Raw genomic sequence first — 19,026 nt, 5'->3', positions numbered from 1 at the left:
AAACATGTGCAAGACTTGCCCACATATGTTATTGGTCTTCTTAAAATAACATGTAAAATACGGGATTAGTGCTTCCACATTTCAGTTTATATGAATATTTAAAAATTACTCACACCGGTAAGTATTTTTGTAATCGTCCTAATAGTCCATTGTTAAAAGTGTTCAATCCATTTTGAGATATGTCGGTTTGATCACTCTTTGCATTGAGTTTCTCACATCAATGCGATCATCGGAATCTAGATTGTAATTAGCGGCACAATATAAACAATTAGCGATATGATTGTTTTCTTTCCATAACCTAATAGAGTCGCTAACCCTTTACGGAATGACATCGGGTCTTAAACTAAACAAAAGTAAATGTTCTGTGCTTCGAGTAGGTAAATTAAAGCAAAGTAATGTTCAATATAAAAAAGAAATGAAATTTAATTGGACATCCGATGAAGCCACAACGTTAGGAATTACTTTCACAAATAATGAAAAGGATACAGTCCTTAAAAACATACTACCTAAATTACAGAATTTTAAAAACTGCTTAAAATCATGGCATCATCGTAAACTTACACTAATCGGAAAAAACACAGTATTGAAAACGTTTGCACTTCCTAAAATAATATATGTTTTAACAGTTCTCCCAAATCCACCAAATGATGTTATTAACGATATAAAATCAGCAATATTTAATTTCATATGGGACGGTAAGCCTGATAAAATAAAAAGAACTCAGTTAATTCAATCTGTAGAAAATGGAGGTATCCAATTAACGAACATTGACTCATTCTTGAATGCAATCAAATGCAGCTGGGTTAAAAGATACCTAGATAATACCAATACGAGTAAATGGAAATTATTCTACCAGAAAATCCTAAAAAAATATGGTGACTCCTTAATCTTTGAATGTAACATCAGCAATACTATCTTACATGAAATAGCAAACTAAAACATATTTCTGTCTGATGTTCTATCAGCGTGGAGTGATGTCACTCATAACTTAGAAACACAAACCAGCAGTAAAACAATTTTATGGAACAATAAAGACATAACTTTAAACAATAAGACGTTTTTCTATAAAGACTGGTTTGAACGAAGCATTAAATATGTCGACCAATTATATGACTACAGAATTAAGGATTTCTACTCTTTTGATAATATATGCTACATATACGGAACACCTTCAAATCATTTTCTGAAGTACTACACACTAATCAAAAGCATACCCATACATATTAAATCTGAAATCAATACAAATAATACACCATGTACTCAAACAACATTTGTAGAAAACATACTTGGAAGAAAAAACAAAACAAATAAAATATTTTACACACTACAAATTAAAAACCCTACAGAAAACTCCAAAATCCAAAATAAATGGCAAGTCCATTTTGGAGAAAATGAACTTAATTGGAAACACATATTTACCATGCCATATAAAGCAACTATTGAAAGCACACTGAGAAATTTTCAATATAAATACATCCATAGAATTATAGCTACAAATAAATATCTCTTTAAATGCAAATTATCTAACTCAAATCTGTGTGACTTCTGCAGTGAAAACATTGAAACTATAGAACATCTTTTTTGGGAGTGCAAACACATACAGCCTATTTGGAATCAATTAATATCTTTTCTTGAACAACATCAACTAAACGTTAAACTATCTTTCTTAAATGTAAGTTTCGGAATTAACTCATTGAAATCACTAGACTGTAATAATATTGTGAATTGTATGGTTATATTGATGAAATATTTTATCTTAAACATGAAGTACAAAAACAAGTACCAAATTTTAATTGCTTTGTCGCTAGTCTTAAACTTAAAATCCAGATTGAAAAAGAAATAGCCCTCAGTAATGACACATTACAAATCTTTGAACAAAAATGGAATCGGATTAAATTCTCATAATGTTTTGTCCACTTATATACATTTCACTATAATGTTAGTTTATCTCTCTAAAAAAGTTTTGTTGATTTTTTTTTAAATTTTATTTTTCAATCTGACAAGATCGTTGTGAATATAAAACAAAAAACACAAGTCCAGTATGCTTTCTTCCGACTTTATACAACTCATCATTTTTCATAACTATTCCTCCGTTATGCTTTTCTTTTCTCTCAAAAAAAAATATATATTAGCAGATCTTGTAAAACATGTCTGAACTTTATTGCTTTGTAAATCACTATGTTGTATGATCATATACATGTTTACATTATATGTATGATATTGAATAAAAAAAATAAATGATTGTTTACCTGTCAGCGGTTAATAAAGTACAAAGGTTACAGTAGTATTGTTAATGTTTGTAACGCTGGGTTATTTGAGATATAATCGCCATTGTGCATGTTGAAATTTCATTGAATTTTGTTTCAAAATTTCATTTAATATACTTGAATATATACATTGTAATACATTACATGTATTTCTTTACCTCCTTTAGTATACCGACACGTGACATTACTTTATGTATATGTATTAAAGACGATGTACCTATATTATAATGTATTGAAGTTTATCATTAAATACTTTATATTGATAAATGTAAACACTGGATATAAAAAGCTCCGCGCTCATGCAATGAGTGATGTATTTTATACTTTATATAATCAATCCTCGTAGTATCCCAAAAAATTACAACAGAACTCTCCAAATTATTCAATCGTTTCGCGTTGCAACGCTATATAATTTTCAGGTTTCACATCGTCAAAACATGCACATAGTGGATATTTTAGAGCATGGTGAATGTTCAGTATTACTGTTTCCTCACAAATATGATAACTACAACGAAAATTTGCGAATCGGAAACATTTTTTATAATTGTGTCAATTTACCGAAACGTGAAAAGGACCCTGTAAGTCTTCATAAACTTCTGTTCCGTTCATTTTGAACGTATCCGAATAAGAAATACAGTTAAGAAAATAATTGTCATACACATATTAATACTTTCTTAATAAGGCAAAACGTTATATTACAAAAAGTATTCGTTTAATGATATCAATGTCTAAAATTATCCATACAAATCAAACTAGAGCTTCGTCACAGACGTGACGAATACCCCCACATTCCTCATTGACACAATAGTTTGCATGTTGTCTTCACAAAAACAGCGGACACCATGCTCAATGTTTAAAACGCACAAAGTGAACCCGTGACCTAGTTTTTGGCCCTGCATGACCCACATTCAAACTTGGCCTAGACATCAACTAGATACAACTTCTGACCAAGTTTGGTGAAGCTGGGATGAAAACTAAAAATTGAATTAGAGAGCGGACACCATGCTCAATGTTTAAAACGCACAAAGTGATCCCGTGCCCTAGTTTTTGACCCGGCATGACCCATAATTGAACTTGGCCTAGACACCATGTAGATACAACATCTGACCAAGTTTGGTGGAGATCGGATGAAAACAACTTGAATTAGATAGCGGATACTTACTACGGACCGACCGACAAGCTCACTCCTATGTACCCCCTAAACTTCGTTTGTGGGGGTATATTTAATGATTGGTAGTATTAGCCTTTTTTAGGTTTATGATTGTTTTAATATATTAAATGGTTTCCGCTAAAACCAATGTTTACATTTATCAATATAAAGCATTTAATGACAAACTTCAAAATATGCCAAAATCTGTGAAAATGCCCCTTTAATAGTAGCAATGCCTGAAATTATTAATACAAATGGAATTAATAACATGTATTATTTAGCAATTGGGTTTTATTATTGATGAGATGTTAAAATATAATGTATTTAAAATCATTTTATCCAGAAAATTGCAATATATAACAATGAAATTGTATTTGAAATAAATAAGTTTAATTCCACATGTTTTATTATATACGCCTTGCTTTAATCATTATATATTTAACAGTATATACATAAGCCTAAATTTCATGTGCACACAAATATCCCACGTGTTCTTTAGGGCGGCTTAGCTCATTTAATTGACCTCAAAACTACAAATATGAGCCGTGTTGTGATAAATTGAGCCTTATGCCATCCGGACAGTGTAGCTCCAGATAACCTTCTGCATACCAATACGTGAACGCGGAGCCATGTCTGTTGATGAGACCGCAAAACCATGCGTGACTTGATAGGGCACTGGGTAGCTCCCGAACAGACCGACAAATGTGCCAACTGGTTTTTAGCAATGCTGGCATAACCCTAGTACCCATTTTCGCAAGACACTGCTCATACATCACGCGGATTTCAAACAATGAAACCTAGAGGCAAAATAAATCATTAAATCGAAGGTCTGTCGACCACGGAGTACAATTGTGGCCGATATGCAGTTAGGTATTTCACTCGGGTTCAAAGTGAAACAAAATGTCACTGCTGTCAGTCAATCTGAGAACAGGTCCTTCTAAATGAATCACCTTCTCTCGATATATGGAGGTGCCAGAATAACTGATGGCAACAAGGTTTATTATCCACAGGTTTCTAGATTTTCATCTTGAACTTGCCGATTTAAAAAGGTTTATTATCCACAAGTTTCTAGATTTTCATCTTGAACTAACCGATTTAAAAAGGTTTATTATCCACAGGTTTCTAGATTTTCATCTTGAACTATACAAGTATGTATTAGTATAAAATATTACTAATGATCTTATTTCTGTTCAAAGCATTCAGAATAATATTCAGATACAAGATGTGTTTGTGAAACACAATGTCCCCCTATATGATGTTTGACCTTGAAGGATGACCTTGACCTTGTGGACCTTGACCTTTCACCACTCAAAATGTGCAGCTCCATGAGATGCACATGCATGCCAAATATCAAGTTGCTATCTTCAATATTGCAAAAGTATTTATAAAATAAGCGATTTGGGCCACATATATTTGACCTCTGATCTTGACCTTTCACCACTCAAAATGTGCAGCTCCATGAGATACACATGCATGCCTAATATAAAGTTGCTATCTTCAATATTGCAAAAGTATTCATAAAATGAGCGATTTTGGCCACATATATTTGACCTCTGACCTTTCACCACTCAAAATGTGCAGCTTCATGAGATACACATGCATGCCAAATATGGAGTTGCTATCTTCAATATAGGAAAAGTTATTGCAAAATGTTAAAGTTGGCGCAAACAGACAGACCAACGTACAGACCAACAGACAGGGCAAAAACAATATGTCCCCCACTACTATAGTGGGGGACATAAAAACTCATTCCTATTGCATAGTTAGCAATTCGCTGTATGACAGGTGAAGCGTTTTTTTTTAATAAAGAGGGATCTGGGTATCCCCAATTATTAGAGACTGGTTTGACAGTAATTCCCAACTTTTTTCTACTCATTTTACTAAAATACCTACATCCCAATTTGACTTGGAAGTATCCAATAAACTTTTGAAAACTAATCCAACATCAATCAAGGACAAAACAAGTCCATTTTATTTCTGATTTCTGTCATTATTTAGTATTAATGCAAAATGTACACCGATAACATAATAAATGGAAGGAATCATAGTAACCATAATGCAGTCACCTTTAACTGGCCAACATCCACTGTCTATGGCAGCAGAGAGTTTCTCAAAGAAAGTACAACAACAAAGTCACTATCAAAACTGCACTGATTTATTGTCAGAAGTTAACAGTTTATTTCTTGTTTCTGAAATATTCGTTGAGCACATCAAGCGCCTGGGATTCCTTCCCATAATCCTGAAATAAACAACCCAAAAGTGAATAATAATAGCATTTATTTTGAGCCATACTCTGGGGAAAAATTGCTTCATGCATGTACGGAACGTATGGTCACAGATTAGCCTGTGCAGTCTGCACCAGCTTATCAGGGACAACTCTTCTTTGCTTTAATGTCTTTTTAAGTTCGAGTAGGTCTCTTCTCATCAGAAATCCAGTTTAGACGGAATGTGTTGTCCCTGATAAGCATGTACGGACTGCACAGGGTAATCTAGTACAACACTTTATGCACATGTGTGGACTGCACAGGGTAATCTAGTACAACACTTTATGCACATGTGTGGACTGCACAGGGTATTCTAGTACAACACTTTATGCACATGTGCGGACTGCACAGGGTAATCTAGAACAACACTTTATGCACATGTGCGGACTGCACAGGGTATTCTAGTACAACACTTTATGCACATGTGCGGACTGCACAGGGTAATCTAGTACAACACTTTATGCACATGTGCGGACTGCACATGGTATTCTAGTACAACACTTTATGCACATGTGCAGACTGCACAGGGTAATCTAGTACAACACTTTATGCACATGTGCAGACTGCACAGGGTAATCTAGTACAACACTTTATGCACATGCGCGGACTGCACAGGGTAATCTAGTACAACACTTTATGCACATGTGCGGACTGCACAGGGTTATCTAGTACAACACTTTATGCACATGTGCGGACTGCACAGGGTATTCTAGTACAACACTTTATGCACATGTGCGGACTGCACAGGGTTATCTAGTACAACACTTTATGCACATGTGCGGACTGCACAGTGTAATCTAGTACAACACTCTATGCACATGTGCGGACTGCACAGGGTATTCTAGTACAACACTTTATGCACATGTGCGGACTGCACAGTGTAATCTAGTACAACACTTTATGCACATGTGCGGACTGCACAGGGTAATCTAGTACAACACTTTATGCATATGTGCGGACTGCACAGGGTATTCTAGTACAACACTTTATGCACATGTGCGGACTGCACAGGGAAATCTAGTACAACACTTTTTGCACATGTGCGGACTGCACAGGGTAATCTAGTACAACACTTTATGCACATGTGCGGACTGCACAGGGAAATCTAGTACAACACTTTTTGCACATGTGCGGACTGCACAGGGTAATCTAGTATAACACTTTATGCACATGCATTAAACAACGTTTAATGAGTCGTTTTCTGAGAAAACTGGGCATAATGCATGTGTGTAAAGTGTCGTTCCAGATTAGCCTGTGCAGTCCGCACAGGCTTATCAGGGACAACACTTTCCGCCTAAATTGGATTTTTGCTAAAAAAGAGACTTCATTTAAGCGAAAAAAATCATAACAGCGGAAAGTGTCGTCCCTGATTAGCCTGTGCGGACTGCACAGGCTAATCTGAGACGACACTTTACGCACATGCATTAAGCCCAGTTTTCTCAGAACAAGCCTCATATTATTATTCCAGCATACGACCGAGACATGTTGCAGTTATACATTTACACTCAACCTAAACATCACGTGCGTCAATCCCAAGGTTGGATATTTAGTATCGCGCAATAAAAGTTAAAAAATATGTGTCGTGTTTTGAGAAAACTGGGCATAATGCATGTACGTAAAGTGTCGTCCCAGATTAGCCTGTGCAGTCCGCACAGGCTAATCAGGGACGACACTTTTCGCTTTTATGGTATTATTCGTTTAAAGGAAGTCCCTTCTTACCGAAAATCTTGTAAAGACGGAAAGTGTCGTCCCTGATTAGCCTGTGCTGACTGCACAGGCTAATCTTGGACGACACTTTGCGCACAAGCATTATGCCCAGTTTTCTTAGAACGCGACTCGTGTATACATTGCAGGCATAGATAATGCCAAGATGCTGTGTGTGACCACACGGAACAGCGGGAAAACAAACATAAAACATCACATCAGTTTATATTTTATTTTTCGAGTTTCTGTTTCAGTGTGATTTCACGATTTGTGACACTTAAATGATTCGTCTGATTTCATAAAATATATGTAAACGAGTGCGTACGGAATTATACTATGTATAATTTACCACTGTATACATACATGGTATGTTCTACAAGTTCAAAACGTGTATTTGAGATTTGTTTCAACGAAGGAGATTCTTGGGTATAATGCCAGGAAATGACTAAGTCGTTTAAAGCCGGTTTTTAAAAAAAGAAGTTTTTATTTCAGTATTTTATTTTGTCAAAATAATGTTGTCGACAAACACCAATAACAGAAAATACATAGCAGACAAAACTGTAAAACACATATAATTATCGTAAATGTTCATAATATGTCAAAAACACAACTTGGTTTGTTTTCCGCGTGCACGTGACTTTTGACGTGGGTCGTCGCCCGCTGCCCAGGACTTTGACTTAACCCGGAAGTGACGTAGATTCTCAGAATGGTCCTTCTGTGACATGGGTGTGTAAGACTGTGGAAGGCAGTGGTTGCTCTGGGTTTCGTAGAACGCTTTATAGCCGCCTTCGAGAAGATATATTTCCGGAAAATTCAGTTTCGGATACGAGTCAATATTGAGTTTTCGATCCAGTAACCTCAGATGTCATTTTCGGACCCCTTTCTGATAAAAACTCGCGGTGGAAAGTAAGAACATGATTCTTTTCCGATGATGTTCCAGAATCATGCACAAATTCCTTGATCGATTGCGTTGTGTAGAGGTTAACAGCTCCCTTGATATGTCCTCCTTCAAACTCATAAGGGTATCTGCAGTCTATGACCGTCAGTTGATCAATACTGTCCCTGAACGCACCTTCTAGAACACGTGACATCGTTTCCGGCGTGATTGCGTTCAGATCCTTGTGCTTTCCTAATATGGTTGGCAACATGTTCTCACGTGACCCGTCGGAAACGAGGCGTGGTTCTGTAGACAAGCGCTCCACGGCTGCAATGATGCTTTCAATCGACCTCTCCTTTTGTTCCGGCGTTTCTGCTGCTTCAGAGAAGCCAAAGGAGCGACGCCGTTTTAATGATTTATCCAGACCATCAAAATCTAAATGGCGCTTTGCTGGAGCGCATCGTCGTCGGGAATAACGAGTAATACCTTCGCAATCAACAACGGGATATTCACTAGTATGAGGAGGCATTTTAATGATGTTTCTCTTGCAACGTTTAGTACGATGTGATGTTGTTCTTTTTTAGTCTACGTGCTAAATAGTTAGCCGTCACGTGCTCGTGATAAAAGTGTTGAAGGCATATCGGTTTGATCACTCTTTGCATCGAGTTTCTCACATCAATGCGATCATCGGGATCTAGATTGTAATTAGCGGCACAATAAAATCAATTAGCGATATCACTGTATACCTGTCAGCGGTTAATAAAGTCCAAAGGTTACATTAGTTTTGATAACGTTTGTCACGCTATGTTATATGAGTTGATATCATCGCCATGGTGCTGTTGATCGTATTCGAACAAGAAACACTTAAAAGTGAAATATTGTCTTACACGTATTAATAATGTCTAATTAAGGCGAAACGTTATATAACGAGAAGTATTCGTTAAATGTTATCAATGCTTAAAATTATCCATACAAGTCAAATTAATAATGCTATGAAATATTTGCATTTATGGTAGGTTTACTACTGATCGAGCTATATTAATATATTGAATGTTTTCCGCTGAAATCGTTACTCAGAAATGTAATGGGTTCAACCGGTATTTTAAATATTGGGCGACATTTGTTTTGTCAAAAGGTGCAATAACAATATATTTTAAAGAGGCCTTTTCACAGATTTTGGCATATTTTGAAGTTTGTCATTAATTGCTTTATATTTATAAATGTAAACATTGGATCTTTAAAGCTCCAGTAAAAAAATAAAGAATACAATTTTAAAAAGGAAAAAAAAGTAGCCAGTACCAGGGCTTGAACCAGTGGCCCCCGGAGTCCTGGAGTCAGTCTGAAGTAAAAACGCATTAGCCCTCTCGGCTTTTCCGACGGGTATACTCAGGGTAAGTATTTTATACCTTATATAAGCAATCTTCGTAGTTTCGTAAATTTAAACGACAACAACAGAACTCTCCAAATTATTCAATCGTTTCGCGTTGCAGCGCTTTATATAATTTTTAGGTTTTCAAATCGTCAAAAGATACATATAATGGTTATATTGGACTATGGTAAATGTTCAGTAATACTGTTTCCTCACAAATATCATAACTAAAACGAAAATTTGCGAATCTGAAACAACTTTTTTTCAATTTTGTCAATTTACCAAACTGTGAAAAGATCCCTTTAAATAAGCACATGCAAGTCGTTTATCGTATATTTGGTATTTATCGTCTGGTAAAATTAAAGAACTGTCAAATAGTTATATGGGTATGTGTAGCTTTTATTGATTGTTTCTTTATTTGAGACGCGTTCTGAGACTACGGGACTTAATGCATGTGCGTAAAGTGTCATCCCAGATTAGTCTGTGTAGTCCGCACAGGCTAATCAGAAACGACACTTTCCGCTTTTATGGTATTTTTCTTTTAAAGGAAGTCTCTTTTACACGAAAATCCAGTTAAGGCGGAAAGTGTCGTCCCTGATTAGCCTGTGCGGACTCCACAGGCTAATCTGCAATGATACTTTACGCACATGGATTAAGTTCCGTTTTCACAGAACGCGTCTCATTTTGTCACAATCATCAAACATGTGCAATACTTGCAAATATGTATTATTAGTCTTCTTAAGAAACATGTAAAGAAATATACGGTATTATTGCTTCCACATTTCAGTTTATATGAAAATGTAAATACTATTCCTATTTTTTTCTCTCATATATTACGCTAAAGAGCATGTATATCCATGCCAATCGTCCTTATTGTCAATTGCATATTGTTATGCATGGACATGATGCAGTTATATAACTCCTCGCAAGCTTAACATGACGCATTTCAGGAATGGATATTTAGTATCCCGAAATCAAATTTTCATAAAAAATGGCATTGTTATTGCCAAGATGCCGTGTGTGACTACAAAGAATAGGTTAAACATAAACAAATCTCACCATAAAATTATTGTTCTTAATTTGCGAGTTTCTGTTTCAGTATAATCGTGTTTACATGATTCTTAAGGCTTTCTTTTCCTGTCTGATTTCATGAAATATCTGTAATTAAATGAGTTCTAAAGTATACTTTGTATATACTATTTTATAAACATATATGGCATGTTTTACAAAATCTCAAAAGGGACGAAGTAATTCTGACGGAGAATAGCAGTAAATTAATTCGTCGTTCAAAGCCGTACATAAAAATTCTGAAGTTCTCAGTTAAATATTTATTTTGTCGAAAATAATGTCAACGAAAAAAACACCAAATAACAATTTAAAACATAACAAAAAGATATATGAAATACATATGCTTTACGTAAATGTTCATTATTTCTCAAAAACACAATTTGGTTTGTTTTCCGTGTGCACGTGACCTTTGACGTGGGTTGTCGCCTGCTGCCCAGGACTTTGACTTAACCCGGAAGTGACGTAGATTCTCAGAATGGTCCTTCTGTAACATGGGTGTGTAAGACTTTGGAAGGCAGTGGTTGCTCTGGGTTTCGTAGAACGCTTTATAGCCGCCTTCGAGAAGATACATTTCCGGAAAATTCAGTTTCGGATACGAGTCAATATTGAGTTCTCGATCCAGTGACCTCAGATGTCGGTACATTTTCGGACCCCTTTCTGATGAAACCTCGCAGTGGAAAATAAGCACGTGATTCTTTTCCGATGATGTCGCAGAATTATGTATAAATTCATCGATCGCTTGCTTTGTGTAGAGGTTAACAGCTCCCTTGATATGTCCTCCTTCAAACTCATAAGGGTATCTGCAGTCTATGACCGTCAGTTGATCAATACTGTCCCTGAACGCACCTTCTAGAACACGTGACATCGTTTCCGGCGTGATTGCGTTCAGATCCTTGTGCTTTCCTAATATGGTTGGCAACATGTTCTCACGTGACCCGTCGGAAACGAGGCGTGGTTCTGTAGACAAGCGCTCCACGGCTGCAATGATGCTTTCAATCGACCTCTCCTTCCTTTCCGGCGTTTCTGCTGCTTCTGAGAAGCCAAAGGAGCGACGCCGTTTTACTGATTTATCCAGACCATCAAAATCTAAATGGCGCTTTGCTGGAGCGCATCGTCGTCGGGAATAACGAGTAATACCTTCGCAATCAACAACGGAATATTCACTAGTATGAGGAGGCATTTTAATGACGTTTCTCTTGCAACGTTTAGTACGATGTGATGTCTTTCTTCTTTGGTGTCCGGGCTATATAGTTAGCCGTCACGTGCTTGTGTTAAAAGTGTTCAAAGCATATTGAGATCTGTCGGATTGATCACTCTTTGCATTGAGTTTCTCACATCAATGCAATCATCGGAATCTAGATTGTAATTAGTAGCATACTATAATCAATTAGCGATATGATTGTATACCTGTCAGCGGTTAATAAAGTACAAAGGTTACATTATTTTTGATAATGTTTGTAACACTGGGTTAGTTGAGTTAATATCATCGCTAATGGGCATTTTGATTGTGTTCGAATAAGAAACACTTTAAAGTAAAATATCATCTGACGCATATTAATAATTTATAATTTAGGCGAAACGTTATATTACTTGAAGTTTTTGTTTAATGATATCAATAGATTTAAAATTATCCATATAAATCATATTAATAATGCTATGTATTATCAGCATATATTTTAGGTTTATGAGTGACTGAGCCGTTTGAATATATATTTAATGTTTTCCGCTAAAATCGTAACTCGAAAATGTTAGTGGTAAACCGGTATTTAAAATATTGGGCGACGTTTATTTTGTCCATTATTTTTTTTTTAAATAATGCCTGTTAAATTAAAACATGTAAGTCGTACGCCGTATATTTGGTATTTATCGGCTGGTAACAAAAGAACTACCAAATTGTGAAATGGGTATGTGTAGCTATTATTGTGTTTCTTTATTTTGTCACAATCACCAAACATGTGTAAGACTTGCCCACATATGTTATTGGTCTTCTTAAAATAACATGTAAAATACGGTATTAGTGCTTCCACATTTCAGTTTATGAATATTTAAAAATTACTCACACCGGTAAGTATTTTTGTAATCGTCCTAATAGCCCATTGTTAAAAGTGTTCAATCCATTTTGAGATATGTCGGTTTGATCACTCTTTGCATCGAGTTTCTCACATCAATGCGATCATCGGAATCAAGATTGTAATTAGCGGCACAATATAAACTATTAGCGATATGATTGTTTTCCTGTCAGCGGTTAATAAAGTACAAAGGTTACAGTAGTATTGTTAATGTTTGTAACGCTGGGTTATTTGAGATATAATCGCCATTGTGCATGTTGAAATTTCATCGAATTTTGTTTCAAAATTCATTTAATATACTTGAATATATACATTGTAATACATTACATGTATTTCTTTACCTCCTTTAGTATACCGACACGTGACATTACTTTATGTATATTTATTAAAGACGATGTACCTATATTATAATGTATTGAAGTTTATCATTAAATACTTAATATTGATAAATGTAAACACTGCATATAAAAAGCTCCGCGCTCATGCAATGAGTGATGTATTTTATACTTTATATAATCAATCCTCATAGTATCCCAAAATGTTACAACAGAACTCTCCAAATTATTCAATCGTTTCGCGTTGCAACGCTATATAATTTTCAGGTTTCACATCGTCAAAACATGCACATAGTGGATATTTTTAAGCAAGGTGAATATTCAGTATTACTGTTTCCTCACAAATATGTTAACTACAACGAAAATTTGCGAATCGGAAACATTTTTTTATAATTGTGTCAATTTACCAAAACGTGAAAAGGACCCTGTAAGTTTTCATAAACTTCTGTTCCGTTCATTTTGAACGTATTCGAATAAGAAACACTGTTAAGAAAATAATTGTCATACACATATTAATACTTTCTTAATAAGGCAAAACGTTATATTACAAAAAGTATTCGTTTAATGATATCGATGTCTAAAATTATCCATACAAATCAAACTAGAGCTTCGTCACAGACGTGACGAATACCCCCACATGCCTCATTGACACAGAATATTTTGCATGTTGTCTTCACAAAAACAGCGGACACCATGCTCAATGTTTAAAACTTAATGTCACCCCGTGACCTAGTTTTTGACCCTGCATGACCAATAATTGAACTCGGCCTAGACATCATGTAGATACAACATCTGACCAAGTTTGGTGGAGATCGGATGAAAACAACTTGAATTAGATAGCGGACACTTACTAGGGACCGACCGACAAGCTCACCCCTATGTACCCCCCTAAATTTCGTTTGTGGGGGTATATTTAATGATTGGTATTTTTAGCCCTTTTTAGGTTTATGATTGTTTTAACATATTAAATGGTTTCCGCTAAAACCTATGTTTACATTCATCAATATAAAGCATTTAATGACAATCTTCAAAATATGCCAAAATCTGTGAAAAGGCCCCTTTAATAGTAGCAATGCCTGAAATTATTAAATACAAATGGAATTAATAACATGTGTTATTTAGCATTTTAGGTTTTATGATTGATGAGATGTTAAAATATAATGTATTTAAAATCATTTTGTCCAGAAAATTGCAATATATAACAATGAAATTGTATTTGAAATAAATAAGTTTAATTCCTCATGTTTCATTATATACGCCATGCTTTAACAATTATATATTTAACAGTATATACATATTAAGCCTGAATTTCATGTGCACACAAATATCCCACGTGTTCTTTAGGGCGGCTTAGCCCATTTAATTGACCTCAAAACTACAAATATGAGCCGTGTTGTGATAAATTGGGCCTTATGCCATCCGGCCAGTGTAACTCCAGATATCCTTCTTCATACCAATACGTGAACGCGGAGCCATGTCTGTTGATGAGACCGCAAACCATGCGTGACTTGATAGGGCAATGGGACGCTCCCAAACAGACCGACAAATGTGCCAACTGATTTTTTAGCAATGCTGACATAGCCCTAGTAGCCATTTTTGAACGACACTGCTCATACATCACGCGGATTTCAAACAATGAAACCTAGAGGCAAAATAACTCAAATCATTTAATCGAAGGTCTGTCGACCACGGAGTACAATTGTGGCCGATATGCAGTTCAGGTATTTCACTCGGGTTCAAAGTGAAGCATAAAATGTCACTGCTGTCAGTCAATCTGAGAACAGGTCCTTCTAAATGAATCACCTTCTCTCGATATATGGAGGTGCCAGAATAACTGATGGCAACAAGGTTTATTATCCACAGGTTTCCAGATTTTCATCTTGAACTATCCGATTTAAAAAGGTTTATTATCCACAGGTTTCTAGATTTTCATTTTGAAATAACCGATTTAAAGTTTTATTATCCACAGGTTTCTAGATTTTCATCTTTAACTAACTGATGGTAACAAGGTTTATTATCCACAGGTTTCTAGATTTTCATCTTGAACTATACAAGTATGTATTAGTATAAAATATTACTAATGATCTTATTTCTGTTCAAAGCATTCAGAATTATATTCAGATAAAAGCTCAATCCCATTGCATAGTTAGCAATTCGCTGTATGACAGGTGTAGCGTTTTTTTAATTAAGAGGGATCCGGGTATCCCCAATTATTACAGACTGGTTTGACAGTAATTCCCAACTTTCTACTCATTTTACTAAAATACCTACATCACAATTTGATTTGGAAGTATCGAATAAACTTTTGAAAACTAATCCAACATCAATCAAGGACAATACAAGTCCATTTTATTTCTGATTTCTGTCATTATTTAGTATTAAAGCGAAATGTACACCGATAACATAATAAATGGAAGGAATCATAGTAACCATAATGCAGTCACCTTTAACTGGTCAACATCCACTGTCTATGGGAGCAGAGTTTTTCAAAGTAAGTAAAACAACAAAGTCACTTTCAAAACTGCACTGATTTATTGGCAGAAGTTAACAGTTTATTTCTTGTTTCTGAAGTACTCGTTGAGCACATCAAGGGCCTGGGATTCCTTCCCATAATCCTGAAATAAACAATCCAAAAGTGAATAATAATAGCATTTTATTTGAGCCATACTCTGGGGAATCATTGCTTCATGCATGTACGGAAAGTATGGTCACAGATTAGCCTGTGCAGTCTGCACCAGCTTATCAGGGACAACTCTTCTTTGCTTTAATGGTTTTTTAAGTTCAAGTAGGTCTCTTCTCATCAGAAATCCAGTTTAGACGGAATGTGTTGTCCCTGATAAGCGTGTATGGACTGCACAGGGTAATCTAATACAACAATTTATGCACATGTGCGGACTGCACAGGGTAATCTAGTACAACACTCTATGCACATGTGCGGACTGCACAGGGTAATCTAGTACAACACTCTATGCACATGTGCGGACTGCACAGGGTAATCTAGTACAACACTTTATGCACATGTGCGGACTGCACAGGGTAATCTAGTACAACACTTTATGCACAGGGTAATCTAGTACAACACTTTATGCACATGTGCGGACTGCACAGGGTAATCTAGTAAAACACTTAATGCACATGTGCGGACTGCACAGGGTAATCTAGTACAACACTTTATGCACATGTGCGGACTGCACAGGGTAATCTAGTACAACACTTTATGCACCTGTGCGGACTGCACAGGGTAATCTAGTACAACACTTTATGCACATGTGCGGACTGCACAGGGTAATCTAGTACAACACTTTATGCACATGTGCGGACTGCACAGGGTAATCTAGTACAACACTATGCACATGTGCGGACTGCACAGGGTAATGTAGTACAACACTTTATGCACATGTGCGGACTGCACAGGGTAATCTAGTAAAACACTTTATGCACATGTGCGGACTGCACAGGGTAATCTAGTACAACACTATGCACAAGTGCGGACTGCACAGGGTAATCTAGTACAACACTTTATGCACATGTGCGGACTGCACTGGGTAATGTAGTACAACACTTTATGCACATGTGCGGACTGCACAGGGTAATCTAGTAAAACACTTTATGCACATGTGCGGACTGCACAGGGTAATCTAGTACAACACTATGCACATGTGCGGACTGCACAGGGTAATCTAGTACAACACTTTATGCACATGTGCGGACTGCACAGGGTAATGTAGTACAACACTTTATGCACATGTGCGGACTGCACAGGGTAATCTAGTACAACACTCTATGCACATGTGCGGACTGCACAGGGTATTGTAGTACAACACTTTATGCACATGTGCGGACTGCACAGGGTAATCTAGTACAACACTTTATGCACATGTGCGGACTGCACAGGGTAATGTAGTACAACACTTTATGCACATGTGCGGACTGCACAGGGTAATCTAGTACAACACTCTATGCACATGTGCGGACTGCACAGGGTAATGTAGTACAACACTTTATGCACATGTGCGGACTGCACAGGGTAATCTAGTACAACACTCTATGCACATGTGCGGACTGCACAGGGTAATCTAGTACACTTTATGCACATGTGCGGACTGCACAGGGTAATCTAGTACAACACTCTATGCACAAGTGCGGACTGCACAGGGTAATCTAGTACAACACTTTATGCACATGTGCAGACTGCACAGGGTAATCTAGTACTACACTTTATGCACATGTGTGGACTGCACAGGGTAATCTAGTACAACACTTTATGCACAGGGTAATCTAGTACAACACTTTATGCACATGCATTAAACAACCTTTTCTAAGATGGAGACTCCTCTAATTTTGTTTATGCAAATTTACAACTTTTGATATACTTGGCTCCAAACTGGTCAAATTGTTTTCTTAAATGACGATTAAATATGTCAGATATATAATTTTTAACTTGGGTAGTGCGACCTAGTTCAAGCCACAAAACGGACAAACAAATAGTACTTCCACACTCAGACCTTGCTCCTATTTTAGCTGGCAGTTAGCAAACCTAACACAATATTTCAACTACGACTATGACAGTCTGTAATCGTGTGACAATCAGACACGTGGTCACATGTTCCTCTGCATGGTTTCTCTAAGAAGAGGGAGCATGTGGTGACTCATCATGTATCACTACAAAATGTTGCATTAGCAAGGCTTTAAGAAGTTTGTATTAACAGAAGAGCAAAGTATTTTCTCCCTAAAAAGTTTTGAAAAGTATGAACACTTTAAATAAATGCATTTCGTCGCTGTCATTCTCAAACCTCGTAGCTCCAAAATTTTCAAAATATTTTTTTTCGTCTTTTCCGAATATATATTAAGTCTGACGCTTGTTTTGTGCTATATCTCGTAGCTCTACACCAATCAGATCCCTTGAAAAAGTCACGTGACGAAATGTTGTAGAATGATAGTTGGCTTTTTTCCCGGCGAATAGTCGTAGCGACGCCATTTCACCTATAGGTACATCGTTTCGTTTGGACAAATTTGACAAAAACGTTTTTATAATTTTTTTTATTTGCAACTAGGAGGTTTCCTATCAGGACGAATTGTCGTACCTCATAAAAATGACAAAACTGTGGTGACAAAATTTCGTAGCTATCATGTCTGACTGTCAGTATGACTTATCAGTATGACTTTCGCGTCTACGGCTTATACCGTATTTTGCAGCTTCATTTGTTTGGTATTTTTACAGAATTTCAATTTCTAAAACATCGTTATAAAAAAATGAGACGTTTTTTTCTCTTTCCTGAAAAGTTGGCATTTTGTAGCTACGAGGTTTGAGAACGACAGCGACGATTTACTAAAAGCATTGATAAAATTGCATGTCTTGTCCTAAATAAAAAAAATCTTCTGAAGAAAGTAAGTTTATGAGCTGAAGTTGCGTACTAGTATGCATTTACAATGATGTGTCTTATGGAAAACATCAAATAAACAAGAGTCGAGAGAGCATGAAAATCTCATTGGGAGCATGTTGTGCTTTGGTGAGCTACACTGCAACGCCGATATATATCGTGGACCGGTATATCGCGCTGTCCAATATATCGCCCTTTGGCTATGGCTCCCAAAAATCCGACGAGCATATTCACTAAATGACATGTTTTAATCTGAGAATTCGCTAACTTAAGCAAAAAACCGGTTCTAGCTAGTATTAACACGCTAAATTTCGCGACTTACTATGGCACGCAGTGAAGCGCGAAAAACAGTCGATAAGTGACAGTATTGTTTACACACGGCTGGGGTTGTTTTAACACTTAAGAAATAACCAATTGATTTCATTGCAAAGGTAATAATGGCAGTTTACTGGTACTGGTCATGAATTTCTTTGTCCCGAAAAAAGCGCGGGAAAATTGGCGTGGGTGTTTTTATTTGTAAATAAAAATTTCGTAGCGGGTAC

The 19,026-nt window shown here is 36.3% G+C and overlaps 1 protein-coding gene across 3 annotated transcripts in view; it reads right to left on the bottom strand.

Annotated features, from left to right (window-relative positions):
• The window catches only part of LOC127873663 (40S ribosomal protein S12-like), a 42,706-nt gene that overhangs the window by 10,338 nt on the left and 13,342 nt on the right, over positions 1 to 19,026 (bottom strand). Inside the window, exon 6 of one of the 3 annotated variants that reach the window (XM_052417575.1) lies at positions 5,565 to 5,656. The exons of 1 other annotated variant lie outside the window; for it this stretch is intronic. In XM_052417575.1, the coding sequence (XP_052273535.1) occupies positions 5,594 to 5,656 (63 nt within the window). In that variant the 3' untranslated portion in view covers positions 5,565 to 5,593. Of the gene's footprint in view, positions 1 to 5,564; positions 5,657 to 15,616; positions 15,719 to 19,026 lie in introns of those variants that run through there. One more of the 3 variants, XM_052417574.1, reaches the window with a different exon arrangement.

The sequence above is a fragment of the Dreissena polymorpha genome, chromosome 3, assembly GCF_020536995.1.
Source record: "Dreissena polymorpha isolate Duluth1 chromosome 3, UMN_Dpol_1.0, whole genome shotgun sequence".
Classification (NCBI taxonomy): Eukaryota; Metazoa; Mollusca; class Bivalvia; order Myida; family Dreissenidae; genus Dreissena; species Dreissena polymorpha.
The sequence above is the reverse complement of the archived record's forward strand: the minus strand, read 5'-3'. Positions and strand labels throughout refer to the sequence as shown.